Source organism: Pleurodeles waltl, chromosome 5, assembly GCF_031143425.1.
Source record: "Pleurodeles waltl isolate 20211129_DDA chromosome 5, aPleWal1.hap1.20221129, whole genome shotgun sequence".
Classification (NCBI taxonomy): Eukaryota; Metazoa; Chordata; class Amphibia; order Caudata; family Salamandridae; genus Pleurodeles; species Pleurodeles waltl.
Genome location: NC_090444.1, coordinates 182,496,984 through 182,515,442, shown reverse-complemented (window position 1 = coordinate 182,515,442; position 18,459 = coordinate 182,496,984). Strand labels below are relative to the sequence as shown.

At 41.0% G+C, this 18,459-nt stretch overlaps 1 protein-coding gene across 1 annotated transcript in view; it reads left to right on the top strand.

The window, feature by feature from the left end:
* TGFB2 (transforming growth factor beta 2) overlaps positions 1 to 17,686 on the top strand; it is a 326,829-nt gene extending 309,143 nt beyond the window's left edge. Inside the window, exons 6-7 of the mRNA XM_069233880.1 lie at positions 3,769 to 3,922; positions 15,101 to 17,686. Of these exons, the coding sequence (XP_069089981.1) occupies positions 3,769 to 3,922; positions 15,101 to 15,259 (313 nt within the window). The 3' untranslated portion in view covers positions 15,260 to 17,686. The remainder of the gene's footprint in view (positions 1 to 3,768; positions 3,923 to 15,100) is intronic.
* The last annotated feature ends 773 nt before the right edge of the window (positions 17,687 to 18,459 follow it).

The following is an 18,459-nucleotide window of genomic DNA, read 5'->3' as shown; positions in this document are numbered from 1 at the left end:
CATTCGTTATCTAAGGAATTCCCCAAAGCAGAGACCCTAAATAGCCAGAAAAGGAGGTTTGGCTACCTAGGAGAGAGGATAGGCTAGCAACACCTGAAGGAGCCTATCAGAAGGGGTCTCTGACGTCACCTGCTGGCACTGGCCACTCAGAGCAGTCCAGTGTGCCAGCAGCACCTCTGTTTCCAAGATGGCAGAGGTCTGGAGCACAATGGAGGAGCTCTGGGCACCTCCCAGGGGAGGTGCAGGTCAGGGGAGTGGTCACTCCCCTTTCCTTTGTCCAGTTTCACGCCAGAGCAGGGCTGAGGGATCCCTGAACCGGTGCAGACTGGCTTATGCAGAGATGGGCACCATCTGTGCCCATCAAAGCATTTCCAGAGGCTGGGGGAGGCTACTCCTCCCCATCCCTGACACCTTTTTCCAAAGGGAGAGGGTGTAACACCCTCTCTCTGAGGAAGTCCTTTGTCCTGCCTTCCTGGGCCAAGCCTGGCTGGATCCCAGGAGGGCAGAAACCTGTCTGAGGGGTTGGCAGCAACAGCAGCTGCAATGAAACCCCGGGAAAGGTAGTTTGGCAGTACCCGGGTCTGAGCTAGAGACTCGGGGGATCATGGAATTGTCTCCCCAATGCCAGAATGGCATTGGGGTGACAATTCCATGATCTTAGACATGTTACATGGCCATGTTCGGAGTTACCATTGTGACGCTATACATATGTCGTGACATATGTATAGTGCACACGTGTAATGGTGTCCCCGCACTCACAAAGTCCGGGGAATTTGCCCTGAACAATGTGGGAGCACCTTGGCTAGTGCCAGGGTGCCCACACACTAAGGGGCATATTTATACTCTGTTTGCGCCGGATTTGCGTCGTTTTTTTTTACGCAAATCCGACGCAAAGCTAACTCCATATTTATATTTTGGCGTTAGTCCCGTCTAGCGCCAAAGATCTTGGACATAAGTCCCCTGGGCATGGCTATTGGGCAAGGGGGCATGACTCCTGTCTGTGCTAAGACAGGAGTCATTTCAATGGGGGTTGGGCGTCAAAATAAATTGCGCAAATCGGGTTGAGGCCAAAATTTTGCCTCAGACCTGACTTGCCCCATTTTTTGACGCCCAAGCTCCATTTTCCCCTACGCCAGCGCTGCCTGGTGTGAGTCATTTTTTTTGACGCACACCAGTCAGCTGCGCCGGCTAATGTCATTCAATAAATAAGGCGCCCACATGGCGCTTTGGAATGGCGTTAGCCGGCGTTAAAAGTTTTGACGCACAACTGCGTTGGCGCAGTTGTGCATCAAAAAGTATAAATATGGCCCTAAGTAACTTAGCACCCAACCTTTACCAGGTAAAGGTTAGACATATAGGTGACTTATAAGTAACTTAAGTGCAGTGGTAAATGGCTGTGAAATAACGTGGACGTTATTTCACTCAGGCTGCAAGGGCAGGCCTGTGTAAGAATTGTCAGATCTCCCTGTGGGTGGCACAAGAAATGCTGCAGCCCATAGGGATCTCCTGGAACCCCAATACCCTGGGTACCTCAGTACCATATACTAGGGAATTATAAGGGTGTTCCAGTATGCCAATGTAAATTGGTGAAATTGGTCACTAGCCTGTTAGTGACAATTTGGAAAGAAACTGAGAGAGCATAACCACTGAGGTTCTGAATAGCAGAGCCTCAGTGAGACAGTTAGGCATCACACAGGGAACACATACATATAGGCCACAAACTTATGAGCACTGGGGTCCTGGCTAGCAGGGTCCCAGTGACACATAACAAACATACTGAAAACATGGGGTTTTCACTATGAGCACTGGGCCCTGGCTAGCAGGATCCCAGTGAGACAGTGAAAACACCCTGAAATACACTCACAAACAGGCCAAAAGTGGGGGTAACAAGGCTAGAAAGAGGCTGCTTTCTCACAGGGAAGCAGAGGCAAAAAGGACAGGGGAGACCACGCCAAGGATGCCAGGTCTAACATGAACCCTAAAATATTAGGACTTTAAAGTCTAAATCGGAAGGTAAAATTTGTGACTGGAATAAATCTGATTGGTGTATCTGACCTGTGCTCCATCGCTGTCACTGTGAAGAAGCTCATGGTCCCTGTCTACTGCAACCATAGATTCTCATCATAACTTAGTGATTTCTGGAGCTATTTCTAACTACAATATTACAGTTTTATATATTTGGTTCCTCTTACTGGATTTTTATCATTTTTATGTCTTTCGTTCATTAACTTTTACTCTATTTTTATAATTCGGTCTGGGATTTGTAATGTTTTTAATGCCATGCACATTGCCCTTAGTGAAGCTTGTATTTTCTGTGCAGTAGCTACCAGACACCAGGAAGTTGAGATCAGGTTAATTTAGTGATTTTAATGCAGTTGCACACTCCAAATAATAATTCAGTTTCTTAATTTAGGCATATTGTTATGTGATGAAAAACCATACACTATACTTCAAACACTCCTCAGGCTTGTGGTACGATGCAGGCTTCTGAATGAATTGTGAGGCTCCTGTGCTGTGTTTCCTATGACTCCTGGAATTTCTGGACTGAGAGAAGTTGGGAATTGCTTTTTCATTTTGTTGCAATATTGGTGTTGTTCGAACTGAACATTTTTTCAGGCTGCGATTGGTCAGTCCTTCGTGGGGTCACTGACATGCCTCATTACATTTGTCTGTGTGCGCATGTCCTCACTTGGGGATATGAAATTTTACTTGCGCAAAACTACAGTTTTTGGCACAGTAACAGAGCTGCCGAAGCATTGTTTGCTATCTGAGTTTGATAATCAGTGTTCATATGAATACACCTGCTCATTGTACACTGTTCTTTGCAGTTTTTTGTTTGTTGTTGTTCTTTTTTGTGTTTATGTTGTAGTTCTGTTGTGCCAAGGCCACTCTAAAGCCCTTACAGTGTGGGAGGTGGGTGTGTTCTGAGAAGTGTTTGGGAGTGTGTGATGGATTAGTAATCAGTGTGAACATGGACGTCAATTTACCAAAATGCCAGGGGTTAAGGAAGTGACACAACACGCCATTTAACCTTTACTTTGATTCACATACACATGCTTACACACACACACATACACACACACGCACACATTCACACCCTCACATAAACACATCTTCACCTGTAAGCACGCATACAACAGACATTTATTTAAAAGCATTTTTACTTACCTTAGCTGCCAGATAGTGTCATTTCCCAGCTAACTGTACTCCATTTTTATTTACACTAATTTTATGTGATAAATAGGTTGACAGAAAACCAGGAAAGTGGAGCCTGAGCCTCAACCTAAGTCCTTTAGGACGAGCTACCCCTGTGTTCCAGGCTAAATTTGCCACCTCTAAGACCAGGGGTCGCAAAGCAGTGCCATGGGGTCGCAAGGGGAAAGCCAGGGGTCGCCACTGCAGCCCCTGGCGATCCCTTAAAGACGTCCATAAGTATGAACGTGTTAAGTATTACTGATATTTGAAATTCAGACAAGCTTGTCTTCCATCTTTTGGCTTCCTTGTTCCACAAAGTGTTTTAAAGTTGAATTTCTGTTGCACAAGTATCACCTTTATTATTGCTTGATGGTCTTGGAATTTTAGGTTATCTATTCAGTACATAAAAAGAAAATTAAATGAGTCGAAAGATTATTTATCTATCAAATGAATAGAACAAATAAAAACAATGAAAGAACCATGAAGCATCCCCCAAAGCATAAACATTTGTATTTGTGAGCATGTGCGAAGAAATGTAATGGAACACAAATAAGCCCTTTCTTTCTTTCACAGAAATGTGCAAGATAACTGCTGTCTTCGACCATTATATATTGACTTTAAGAAGGACCTAGGGTGGCGATGGATACATGAACCGAAAGGATACCATGCAAATTTCTGTGCCGGAGCCTGCCCATATTTATGGAGCTCTGATACTCAGCACAGCCGGGTAAGTTTTATTTCCACATTATAGTGGCAAGCTAATGGGATCATAGTAGAGTGAAAGAGCATGGGTCTGACTTACAGGCTGAATTGAACTATTAATTGACACTTCCATTCAGTGCCATAGACCAGTGGGTCCGAACCTGTGGTCCGGGACCCCTGGGGGTCCACGAAGCCTTCTCTTAGAAAATTAACTAACATTAACAGGTTAATAAAGTGTCTATAAATAAAGTGGCTACATTTACAATTGAAAGATTTAAAGCATGCTGTAACCGTCAAGGAATTTTAAATTGGAGGCTAAACATTAAATTAGTATCCTCAGATTGATTTGTAGGAGCAGTTCAGGAGCATCACATAGAATATAGTAAGGACGATGTGTGGCTTTAAATGAATTTAGAAAAGCTCCAACCTTCCTATTAAAATTACTTGTAATTTTATTTTATTTATTTACAAAGTAAATAAAATGTGTTGTCACTTGTGTATGTGTTTGATAGAATGTTTGTTTCTGTATTTTTAGTGTATTATTTTTCAGTTCAAATCATCAACAATGTTTAGGCGGGGGTCCCCGATTCCACTATTGATTCAGCTGGGGTCCCCGGATGCCAGTGATGATAAATTGGGGGTCCACAGAAGTCAAAAGGTTGGGAACCATTGGGATAGACCATATTATTTTTCACTAGGTCAAAAACACAATTACGCACCTTTATTTCTGATTTACACAAACGAAGCAACCTAAGAGGGTTATTTACTAGGAGTTGCAGGGGTGCCTGCTTGGGGCTGCACAGTTTTGCACTGAGCCCACAGGCTTTTATAATGGTAAGTAAATCAGTGTAATGCTTTGTGTCGTTTTGCGTTGCTTTGTGTCATTAGAGAGCCCAGGTAAAATCTTAGTAAGTAACCTCACCCAGTTCTACATCACTTTGCAGATCTTGCCAGTTGCATTAATGGTGAGGCAAGCTCAGATGCTCCAGTACTTAAGACACACATCGCAAAATCGTTTTCTTCCTTGTTTGCCCGAATGCCACAAAATGTGCACAATTTAACAATGCGATTCAGCTAAAATCACGTGATCTTCATTCCACGAGTTTAGGTGGTGCTGCATCGCTCGCTATTCTCGCACTGGCCAACAGCAGTCAATATCATTCTTCATTTCGTCTTTCATTTGCTGTTTAATGTATGTATTACTATTATACAATTGAATTAAAAACTACCTGTGGAATATTCAGAAAGAGATAATCACCTATAAAGTATAGGTGATCAACCACGCTCTACTGCAAGTGATTAAACGCCTCCATGAAGTGCTCATCCTATTCGACGCATATTCAGCGTTTGACACTGCTGATGATGGCATCCCTGAATGCAGCATGTGCGGGACCGTAGCCCTTGGTCAATTTCCCTCCCTTGTATGTGTCCCATCTTGTGGGGTTCTACAGGGTGCACACTCTGCCTGACCCTGCCTACTCATGTTGTATGTCAGACCACTGTCTACCTTCATCTACTTCCAAGGCATCTGCCTTTATACTTGATTGAATGGTTGCTCTGTCGAAGGCATGACGCTACGAGTCTGCTGGATGTCAGGAAGTGGATGGCAGTCACGGCTGGGGTGAACTGTTGATGCTATGGAGGTTCTGGTGACCGTGGTAGAGGCGACATGTGGAATGTGTTGAACACAGTCTTCATGAGTGAAGAGTTTAGGGGCCAAAATTCATACAGAGCTTCAAAAGGAATCAGCTTTTTCAATTTGTAATGTTCTAATGTGAGTCTGAAAGAGCCTTCCTTGTTTAAATGAGCAGGGTCATTGGTCTCTGATCTCTCTCTAGTCTGTTTGAATTTCTTTTCGACTACTGAAGTGGGATCTATCTGGGCCTTAACTTTTCTTTTCCCATCAAGTGTAAATTATACAGAAACTGTGAGTGTGCCTTGACACTTTAGCCCTTCGTGTTCTATTGACACAGTGACTTCATATCAGACAGCACTTTGCTAAAGTTTGACCATAAACTATTAGTGTCTCCAACCCTGCCTCTCTGTCTAATAGATTGATTAAGAGTGTTCCTCCCCTTGTTCTATGTTCATCTAGCCAAGTCATTCTGAAAGTCCATGGTTCCTTAAGGTTCTAATAGGCTAGTATCACAGGCCATGTTTTCTGTGTTATGCACATCTCCCTGTGGAGTACTTTACCCACTGATTTAAGTAACTGAACACATTCTTGTTTAAGTAATTTGTTCAATCTCTTTAATTATTAATTCTTGCAGTAATCAAATGTGCAACAAGAGACACTGATATTGTTAGTGCTGTGGAAAACTTTGGTGACATATCTTAATATTTACAGAATGATAATATGTACATTTGGTGTTACAGAAGGTGCACATACAATGAGATCATATTCAGAGAATACAGAGTTGGTCCATCCTGCTGATGTTTAGATTAGTTAGTGGTTAGTGCCAACTTCAAATGGTGCATCAGGAGCATTGCTGGAGTCATGTGGAACACATTGTGAAGTTTGCATTTGTTGTGTTGCTTGACTCAACAATGGCAGTTTTGAGGGACTGGGAAACTTGATAATGAGCTTCTGAATTTTTCCTCTGGGCCACCTCCGACTTCAATATCTTTCAGTGGAGTAGTTCCGAATCCCTCTGTCATGTGTGTATGTGCCTTGAAATGTCAGCAATGGGACTTTATATGTGCAGGTTTGGGGTTGTATGTGTGTTACATCTGGGCTGCTGCTGCAAAAAAAAAACCTCCAATGAGCCACTCTCTGCTCATGGGAGATTAGGAGAGAATGGTTTGTCATCAAGGCATGCTAAAGACTGGACCACAATACTTATGGGGTAAGCGGATTGTCAGCGGTATGATGTTGCGCTGGAGGATGAAGTATGTTTCCTGAACATTTGTTGAGATGCTGATAGTCTAACCCCAGACAGGTTTTGCGACACTCTACAGGTGGTATCAATGATACACTTTCATAAGAAATTGGGAGGATGGTGATAGCAGTTGGGTGAAGTAACTTCCTAACAGCTGTTGACAGTTTGCCCGCAGGTTTGCAGAGTTCTTCGATAGTGTGCTTTAGGCATGTGTGAGGGTAAGAAGATGGACTTTGTATCCCAGTGGGTATGAGGATTGCTGCTGCTGAACGTCTTCCGCAAGCACAAGGCATCAGTAATTCTTTGCTGTTGATGACATGGTTTGCAAGGCAGTTAGCGAAGGTGTCTGAATGGTTGCTCTGGAATACTAGGGGTAGAGATGGTAATGCATGCATGGGCTTACTCTTGGATCGTCCGCTAGGACACTCCAAGTTGTTATCTCACTTTATTAATGGCATGCCTGTCATGTGTTGAAGGATGCATTCACAGGAAATGCTAAAAATCTGCTACGGTGCTGGTCTTCAGGAGTGATGCAGCCTGGTCAGAGGCCATGGCAAAAGTCTTCTCTGCTTGTCACACACAGTCTTCAAATTCACCAGTGTGTTCCAGTGGGCCTACTCCTACTCTCCTCTCTTCTTAGTGCTCCAGTGTAGCACTATCTTTTTGAATGAAAGCCAACAGAACGTATGAGATGGTCAGATGTTTTTGTCGAAATTGATAGGGGAATCTGGTAGCATCTAGTAATTATTGCTTTGGAGACTCTGCTACACTCAGGCCATTGCTAGATGGTGGCAGCAATAGAGGCCTTCTGGCAGGAGTACAAACATGGAGCAGCAGTGTGTTGGTACCAGTAAAAAGTGATAGGTAGTGAAGGGACCCTGTGGTTCTGTGCCACGTGCTGCATTGCTTTTGTGAGTCTGTTCAAGCTGAAGCAGGACATTGCCCGCGTTCTAACTTTCTGAGATATAGCAGCAATGGGGTTCTGTGTTGAGGAGCAGCCAGGTTTAGAGGTGTGGAGCTGTAGTGCAGGAGTCTCAGTGCACTAGGCTTCCTGTCAAAGGTTCTTCTCTTCAGCACGTGCCCCTAAGGCTGTGTTCAAAGTTTTTGGCTGTGTGCCTCTGGCTAGTGGTGAACCAAGAGCTGCACTTCGTTGGGGACAGTGGTTGAGCTTCTGCTGGTGGGTAGGGATAGATAGGAATTTTAGAGTGGGTTTAGATGGGCATGAAGACTGCAGTAATAAATTTTCTAATAAATTTGTAATTTCTTGTGTAGTGTGGTTAGGGTGAAACTTGCTACTGGCATCCACAGTATGTCAGGCAAAGTAAATGTGCAGTGCCTTGAAACTGCATGTGCAGGGCCCTGAGGCAGAAATAGGCCTGATGAATTGATGTGAGTGACAGTACTCTCAGCCTCATACCTCGGGTATGTTGTTGCTTTCTTCTACAGCTATTGAAGATAATTTGAGGTGCATCTCCATTTTCCACCTGTAGGGGCAGGAGAGCAAGCAGCTGCACTTTTACAGAGGCCATGCTAGAGGCCTTCTGTAGCAGGTTAAAGGAGATGGTGCCTTTGTAGGAGCATGGTGAGTCACACTTCTTCTCAAGACTGACCTACTTAGGGGTGCAGGTGAGTTTCCTTGGAGGGGAGATTAGCCCTCGGTTGTTGGGAAGACGTCAGCCCTTGCAAGCAACTTCTATGAGTTGGCTAGTTTTCATTTTGACCAGGCTGGTCCTGGCGCTTTCTGGCACATATCTTCTTTGGCTGGTGTAGTGCAGGGAGGGGAGTGGAAAGGGTCTGAGGGCAGGTGAACCTATGGGTGCGAATTTCAGCCCAGACTTGTGTGGACATCATCACTGTGGATGTGTCAAGGTCTTTAACAAGGAACAGTGCGATAGCAGCCAGCCGCTTCTCTGTTAGGTACAAAGGAGCTGGTGTGTGTGTGTGATGACCGGTCTAAAACAGGGCTTTACTTCATACACGGGAATTGTCTGATTTTCTTCAGTTGGTAATGCTTAGAGGAAGGAAGGATCCTCTGCAACTTGTCTCCTTTTCAGTTGCTTGCTGAGGCAATCATGAAGGGGCAGAGGAGTTTAGCTAATATAATTGTTTGACATCTGCCAACAAGAAGCCCTAACATCACCTAGTTGTTTTCAGGAGAAGGGCTGAGGCAATATTTCTGATTACACTACTCCAATGGAGCTAGCAGAAGATGAATGGATACCATTGACACAGACAGAGCAAATCAACTCAGTGATGGGAAAATGTGAAGGCTAAGGGGAGGAGAGCTCATTACACTCAAAGCTATACTCAGTCATTTTAGGGACTGCTTTGCAACTGATTCTGGGTGAACTGTGTTGTCATTAAGCATACTCTTGGAAAAGGGTCTGGATCACAGTGTAGCACAGATGGGTGTGATGAGTTGGCAACTTTTTAGGGAATGGATTAGGATGTTTACAAATGGCATAATAGTAACCTTTTAAAAAATCATGATTAGTGGACGACACTTCAGTATCAGCCAGGAATAACAAGGCCTTGACCTCTGTTCCAATAACAATCAATTACTGGCTTCTAAATTGCTCTTCCTCCCCTTATGTATTCATTTAACTATATATAGCTTGGTGACACCAAAAAGTGCTTTACATAGCAACAAAGAGAGTCATAAATGAATGATTTGAGTAGAATGGGAGGGACCTGGGGCGGGTTGTAAGAAGAGAACATGGAAAAAGGAAGGGCGAGAATTCAGGCAGTTGGGAGAGGGGAGTACAGGGATGATATAGAATGACATCAGATGTCACATCCAAATGTATAATAAATGATTATCGAGTCTCACATACCTTTTTGTCCACTGTGTACCCCATGGCCATGACCTGGCAATATGAATGGAGAAAGCCAGTTTCCAGACCTGGTACTATCTTCCTGAACTGGTTGAGAGAACTGATTGGACCACTTCTCAGTATCCCATTTGATTCAGTTGCCCCTGTGGAGACCATGGACTCTTTATTAGTTCTAGGAAGGCCCCTACATCTGATTTCAAGAGAACTTGCACCATTGAGGTCAGAGAAGTACATTTGACAAATAAATGTTCTTTGAAGGTAATGTACAAGATATATTGGACAAAGGCACATTTTTGCAGGTACTGAGAGACCAGGATAAAGCTAGGGAATCTCTCTGGCCAAAGTATGATCTCGCTGGTTAGCTGAACTACCTTGCCCTTCAAAAAGTTTCTCTTTTGCTGCCAAAGCTGCTCACCAAGATCATTCATGAAGCCCTTCTGAGGTTGTGGACACATTTGACACTGCACAGACCTTTAATGTCGTTTCATCTCACTTAAATCCTCCTTGACTTGACAGCATTATTTTCTCAAAAACCTTTTAGGACTTACCTTCTTGTGATATAATTTCGATTCTTTTTCTAAGGATGTGTAATATGCAGGGTTCCCATTCGGTGGAGGACCATGTGTAAGTAAATACGTGCAATTTTATTACAGTTAATAAAAAACGCCTACCGTCAAAATCCACATGCATGCAAACCCACCGCAAAGTCGACCTACGGTGCAAAATAGCATGCTGTTCTGATTAGGTGCATATCCACTTGGAGCGTCCATACTGACTTTTCCCTGCTTCCTGTAGGGTTATAAGATATCCAATATACATTCCAGAAGTTAAAAATGTACCTTTAAAAATGCTAAGCAAAATACCAGCATAAAATTGAAAGAGTTAGGCGTGCATCACGGATGTAATAACAGTGCCCTCTGATATGCTCATACTAAAAAACATAAAACAATGCACCCTTTATATCCTCTTAAAAATCAAAACTTAAAATTCATGTTATACAGTCAGGCACGTTGCAACATACAATACCGGCATAAACTGTTTGTAACTGAGGATCCATCTCTGTGTTATTCACACCTTCTGTTGAGCAGATCCAATTATGTCTCCTTTCTTGCTTGCAGCTGGATCCTTTTTGTTAGCGGCTGTCGGGTATTCATGAATTTAACAAAGCGAACCGACTCCACTGAGAAAAAACCTCTCAAGGAGAAAATTATTGCTTTGCGACACGTTCTTATACCCATCTGTAGGATGCCAGGACAGATACACAATAGGTGTAGCTCAGTTTCTCGATGAAGCAGGGTCTGGTGAGGCAAAATTCCCAAATCGAAATTTCATCAGCCTTGTTTTAAAATATCAACTACAACTTTCTACTAAACATACTTGGTGTTGTAGACGCTTTTATGAATTACTGGACATCCAACTGTGACTTCTGTTGGTAAAGTTTTCCTTATCTCCCTAGAATCAGTGCAGCTTTGTTTGCTTATTTACTATCAATTTGAAAGTGCCGTATGTCTGTTTTTGGTACCATTTTCTAACAAGCTGGAAGTCTTTCAAGGAAGAAGACAACTCTATCATCCCGGGGTTTTGTGAAACTCCTGTCTGCACCACTTTCCACATGTATGCTTTAAGTGTACCATCCCTGACATTAACCAATGAGAAAGTATTCTTAACCAATAAGGCCTTCTGTACTACTTGCTGATCCATGATCCCAAATTCATAGATTAGTGCTGGCAACTTGGGTTTCAGAGCATTCTTCTGCAGCAGATGTGATCCACAAGCTTGTAGTCACAGACCGAAATATTTATAGCTCTGACTTCCTTTGATCTTAGTATCTCCTAGATCTTAGATGTCTTTCTTATGTAGCTTTTCCTCCCAAAATACCACGTTTGTTTTATCAAAATTGATTGACATAACTTTTTCCTTTCAGTATTTATTTAAAATATTTAGAAGCCCCTGTAAACCTACACCTGGTTGCTTAAGGAGCACAACATCATCATAGTGTTTTAAAGAGGTTGGCAGCTGGCTGCCAGTGGATGGTGTATGGTATCTTGCCTGGTTTAAGAGCTGGTTCAAATCAGCAATAACCAGGTTAAAAAGAGTGGGAGCCACAACACATCCTTGTCTTATTCCCCTATTTACATGTATTTTTTCTGAAAGTGTGTGGTTGTCACCCTGTTTTATTTGTACCCTCTTGTTGGATTAGAGTAAATGGCGCATAGGGATCACTGACAGAATATCGTAAACTCAAATATCATGTGGACAGAATATCGTGTCTAAAATATCGAAGACCAAAATATCAAGAAGGTAAGTGCAAATAGATTAGTATAGATTTACTATTCTTAACCCGGCATCTACATATCTTGAAGATTTATATTTACCACAGTAAATATATGTGGAGCTGTATACAGTAAAACGTTGCTTACCTTTCAAAACTTACCATCACAATATTTTTGCCCTTGATATTCTTGACACAATATTTTGGCCACATAATATTTTATCTTTGATATTTTGTTTAAACAATGAACATAGCAAATTGACTGGGTTATTCCAGGTGACCAGTTTCCTCCATAGTTGTTTCCTGTCACTGTGGTTGTGATGAAACAGGAGTAAAGCAGCTGTTTCTTCTGAATTGACTTGTTCATGAACATAGTCGGGCAGATCAAGTTATTTAAGTTGCTAGCTTTGACACAGAAGCCCGTTTGGTTAAAAGTATTTCACCTCCATGTCTATTAGGCTAATTATTTGATCACTGTGGGGGCTAGTATATAATCCTTTTATGTATATAGAGTGTAACATTGATTCTTTCCATGATTCTGATATGGCCTCAAGCCCCAGAAAGTAGTTGAAGAAAATTCTGGAAGGAAGTTGCCAGGTAATCTGGGTATTGTTTGTAACTTGCCCCCAGGAGAACATCTGGGCCTTGTGCACCTTCCCCCCAGCATTTAGTGATTCATTTAAGTGTTTGTTATTGAGGGTACGTCGGCGCAGTTACTCCCTTAGTCACACTTATCCAGTTAGACAATGCACCTGTTTGATAGTAAATATTTTTTGGTCTTTTTCCAGATTGTTGATAAAATGCCAAAAAGCCTGCTGATGTTTACTTTTTCAAACCTGGAAAAGGTCCTGCCATTCACAATCTTCTGGGTCTCTCCTTGCTTCCCATTTTGAGTCGTTATATGCCTTTCTCAGTTCCTTCAACTTCTTTGCATGTTTCTTCTGTTTCTTTCAACCTCTTGACTTCCTGATCCATCGTTCTCCTTCCTGCCCTTAGCTCATTTTAGTACAATTTTTGGACAATAGTCCTCCTTGCATTGTTCTGATGCCACTGATAACCCTCCAGCTCAGCTCATAGGTTGCTGAATGCTGATTCCCATGCATCAATCATACCTTTCGTTTTTTCTAATGACATTTCCCCTGAGAGCAGAGTGAGGGGTGTGCCTTTGTGAGTGCAGGGTGAACAGTGTGCCTGAGCACAGGGTTTCAGTGTGTATAGTGAGTGCAGGGTGATTGGCGCCCCTTTGTGAGTGCAGTGTGGGGGGTGCCCCTTTGTGAGTGCAGGGTGATGGGCATGTCTTTGTGAGTGCAGGGTGAGAGATGTGCCTCTCTGAATGCAGGGTTAGTGGTGTACTTGTGAAAGAACAGGATGCACCATGTTAAAGTCAGACCTCTTGGCACTGCCAGTGTATGCTCTGTGAGTATGTATGTCATACTCCAGAGATATTGTGAATTGCACTTGAATATCCAGTCCTGATTAACAAAGTGTTTCTATGAGTAAATGTGTCTTACTCCACGATTCGATGTATGCTACAATTATCCAGACATGTTTCACAAAGCATTTTCTATGAGCAGGCAGGTTTACTCTTGACTTAAATGTGACTTGTTCTTGAATTTCCAGGGCTAACTCATGCTTACTTACAGTTTCTTTGAGTAAGCATGTCTTACTCTAGGAAGTTGCAGGCAGGGCTGGCTCTAGGGCTGTGCAACCAGTGCCTCCGCACCGGGTGCTGACTTCGGGTGGGGGTGCCGTGTTTGCAAGCATATTATGATTTTAAAAGCACCTACTGTAGGGTTCCTTGCCTTCAGCAATTTTTAGGCAACAATAAAAATGTCAAGATAACTCTGGTGATTAATATTCTGCCTAGAGAGAGATGGATGTTTTGGAAGGCACTGTTGAAGGGTGCTAGTGAGGCAATCCGTGGCGGAGGTGGTCATTTGGGCGGGGGCACCAACAAACATTGTTGTACAGGGCACCACCAGCGCTAAGGCCGGCTCTGGCTGCAGGTGTAGCTCATTTCTGTCAGAAACGTAACAACTACTTATGGAAAGAAGCTTTGTGAACTAGGATCCATTAACCTGGCATTTAGCTGAAACACTGTACAGAGGTTCCTTGATCACCGTTCCACTGGTATCATGTCACCACCCAACGAAAAGAGCAAACATTCCACTAACTGGCATACGGAGGCTCTTTGAAATCTTTGGACTAGGACATGTTTTCAAGGCGAAAGGAAGAATACTTGCCATGGTAACAAATATGTGGTTTGTTTGTTTATCCTTGGAGTCCGAGGAAGCCTGATGAAGCAGCTAGTGTTGCTCTGCTGAACATATTTTCTTCTCCGCTGAAAACATTCCTCTAAATCTTTAGGAAAGGACTATTTCGTGTTTAACTAATACATTCATGACGATCTGGAAAATAGTTTTGAATCATCAGTGTAGAATAACTACACCCTTCCCCTGCCACAGGCCTTTTGGCTCATGAATAGCGCACAGCCTATAACGTCCATGTTGCCTCTCCCTCTCTCTTTGTGCGCACAATAAAAAAGCCACTTCCTTTGGTGATGCTTTAGCAAGCATCATTGCAAATAAATTTAGACGACAGGGGGTAGCACTGTACTCTATGCGTGATTACCCAGCATTTCTATTCATAGACCCAAAGTGGGTGGGAACACCTCTGGCTTCTATTCTGTGAAAAATATTTCGTTGACTTAGCAACGGGCATGGATGCTGAAGCTATTCTCCCCCAGACTTAGTCAAATGCCACCTTGCTCTTTGGACTGGGCTCTTTCTTCTCCACAGTCCAGGGATTTAGTAAAGAAATTACTTGTTTCTATTGTATTTAGTTTAGGTCAGAAGGCCCTCGACCTTTTGGAAATGAGTGTCTATGGTTCTTCAGACATGTACGATGCTGATATAATGTGAGACATGCTTAAAATAATCATAAGAGAACACACTGAACTTTATAAACCTCATATATAAATTAATGAAATACATAAGTAAATAAAAACATACATATATACATACATACATACCACTCATGAAGTTAATTGCAACGTAAGGACGGGTTTCTTAAGTAGCTGCCTGTGTGTTGTTAATAAACAGATGTAATGTATTCTTTGCAATTAAAATGTTTTTCCCCCATCAAGAAAAAGCGTAAATGTTACTGCATTGTCAAAGCTTGTTTGTTTTCCATCTTTAAAATGTATGTTCTCTTTTTAGGTGCTCAGTTTGTACAACACCATAAACCCAGAAGCATCAGCCTCACCCTGCTGCGTGTCTCAAGACTTAGACTCCCTCACCATCTTGTACTACATTGGCAAAGCACCAAAAATCGAGCATCTTTCCAACATGATTGTAAAGTCCTGCAAGTGCAGCTAAGATAGCAGAGCAGCAATGCGTGTTCAATGGAGACCTTAAAGCATAAAAGAATGAAATGCCTAATGTTATCAGTGTTCAATTTTAAAACAAAAACTGAGAAACGGTACTAGTATGAACTATGTATGTACAAAGTTTGATTAAAGTAAAAAAAAAAAACTGTCATCAGAAGAAACCAATGTTGAAGGCTTTATCCTGCGTTTCATCTACTTTGATAGGGAGATAGATAAGAAGTAAAACCTTTGAAAAATTAAACACTGGAAGAATTTGTTAGTGTTATTATGTGAAAGGAAAAACAGGAAAATCCCATTAAGTGGACTTGCTGTAACTGTCTCGTGCCTTACTTGATCTCAGTACTTTTTCGCTCAATAGGAACCCTACCCATTCCTTTTAGTTGTAGAGCAAAGATGCATTATTTATTTGTGTATAACTATATAAAAAATGAACTTTTGAGGAAATGAAATGTGGGCGATATGAAGACCAAATATACTGCCAGAAACAAGTTCTTTGGTAGTCCTAATGCAACTATTGAACTCCAAAGAGATTATTTGTTTAGTTTGGAGAAGCATACTTCTTCAAATAATTTCTTTAAGCGTCTGCCTCTTTTGTAGTGTTGTGTATTTTTAATAAGCTTCCTTAAAAATGCCCCATTTTTATGCAGGATTCTCCTTTATGTTATAGTGTACAAATTCAGAATCATCATTTAAACCACAGTGGCAGACTATAACAATTAAATGGTGAAAATGGCAGTGCAAACAAGTGAAGTGTGTACAAGCACTAATCTAATCAAAAGATAGTGCTATGATGCTATGTAGCTATGCTATGGGTTTTTGTTTCAGGTATATGTAATTGTACCTCTAGTGTCACAATAGGTGGGTAGCAGAGCCAGCTTAATTGGAAACCAAGTTGTAGTTCGCAATTTACAAACTACCAACAATAACTACATTATGTAATATGTGTATATTTTCACCCTATTTTTGTATTTTGTAATTTTGTCAAATAAGATAACTTTTCATTTAAATCAGGGGCTCTTTCGATCTCTCAGAAAAATGTGTTTCCCTCTAGCTGGCCAGTATGAGTAGAGTCCTATACATTGACTTGCACTACAAACATGTTTTATATTTGCTGTACATGTGCTTTTGTGTTCTTCATTATGCCATAAGCTACCTGACTGTTTTTCTTGATATAGTATGTTGTGTCATATTGCATCCATACTTGTAAAATTGAATTGCAAAACTATTTTTACAATTATATTTTTCAAAACCTTTTATTTCATTGACGGTCAACTAAAGATTCCTGCAATACTATGAACAGGAACTTTGACACCATGAGGTAAGATTACAATGGACAGCTCCTACAAAGGTTCAGGGTAACTGAGCAATGTCATGGATTCATGTTCAAAATCTTCAGTATCAACAAGAGATTTGTAAAGAAGGACTGACTTTCAAAGGAGTGTTTCCACTGACATCAAAGTGTTTGCCCTTTCATCTTTTATTAGAAAAAAACTATAGCAAATCACAGATTAAGTAAATATGTTGTCCATTTAAAGGATATTCATCAGAAAATAAATGTATGATTATATGAAGAGCCTACCATCAACCCTTTTTTAAATTTAAAATGGGTGTCTCTCTGAAGATCCTCGGATGAATAACAATAAAGTTTTTAATGGGATTGTTTCTCCATTAGTGAGTGTGCCAAACCAATGTGGGCCTTATGAAATTAATATGTGATTTGCTGTAGTGTTCCTTCTTCATTGGCTCTTGCATATTGGTATGAGTACCAGAAGTCCTCTTTCAAATGAAGTAGAATGTGTTTTGCTACTTTTGTACATTCTAAAGTATTTTTGTGTTGTCATTGAATTCCTCATTGAATATATTCAAACAATAAGCAATATGATGAAAATGCCTAACTAAAAATACCCTGCATATTTTTGGCTTCTGTTTTCTCTCTAAAAATAACTTTTCAAAATGCCACAGCAGCTGTAATTTCTTTAAGGGAAAATGTCAAAATTTTTTGAAACCTCAAATTAGTAAGATTAATATTACATATACGGTTTCTATTGTAGAGCTGCAGTACACCATGCCACACCAAAATCTAGCACATTCGAATTGCTAGGTATTTTTGGCTGTAAAATGGCACTTGCAAAAAGAGGGTATGGCAGCTGACCTTCATCCCAACTCCATTTATTTTATCGTGAGTGTTTTTCTGGTGTCACTAATGATACTACATAACTATTCTTGGCACTTTGGAGGATAAAGAAAACTATCAGTATACATCTTCTACCAACCTTTTACTATGAAAAGCACCGGGGAAAGACAGAATGTAAAAATGACTGTTGTATTTTTAGTGACTGATCACTCTGTATTTAACACAATGTATGTTTTTGTGGTGCTCTAGTGGTAAATAAATTATTTCAATTATTCTATGAAATTCTGTTCTTTTTATTTAAAATTGCTTTATTTGCTAGAAGAGCAAACTGTTTGGATAGACATCCAGAAAGTCTCTAAAGTAAGGTAAAATTATGACAGTAAAATGACACATTTCATGCACCTTACACCTTGTTCAAAATCTGTTTTAGGCAACTCCCATCTCAAATCCCCAATTTTAAGTTATTGCTTTCACTTAGAGTACATAAAATCCTATCATTCAACATTCATGTTTGCTTTTGCATGTTAATTATATGTCACTGGATTTTAGTGTATCCTATCTGCATGCTGACCGCCTCTGTGGTTTGTAGTTCATTCTTTATGTGGGGATTTATAGATTGATTCATTATAGCTTGGTTCATGACTGAACTTTGGCTGTATGTCAAAATCTGAGGGACCAAAATGAATGTGACAAAAGTATGTCCTACTCTTAGATCGTGAGCATTGTGTAGGCAAATATAGATAGATAATTATAGATTGACTTTTCTTAACTCAGTATCTTTGTTTTTTGAAGATATATCTCAATATTGTTGTAGTCAATACTTTTCTTACATCATTTCCGCAGGTCAGTATTAAAATCTCAATATTTTGGTGAGAAAACAGATTTTGAATTAAAGTAAATTTTCAATGATACATAATACATATGCAGCTCATTTACCTTGGCTTATTGACACAAAGAACTGTCTGATTCCCATGGAGAAAAAGTTTTTTTAAAGTGCATTTGAAAGTGGGAATGTATTCCTTTGTACTGAGACAAGATGCATTCCCAAGAAGAAA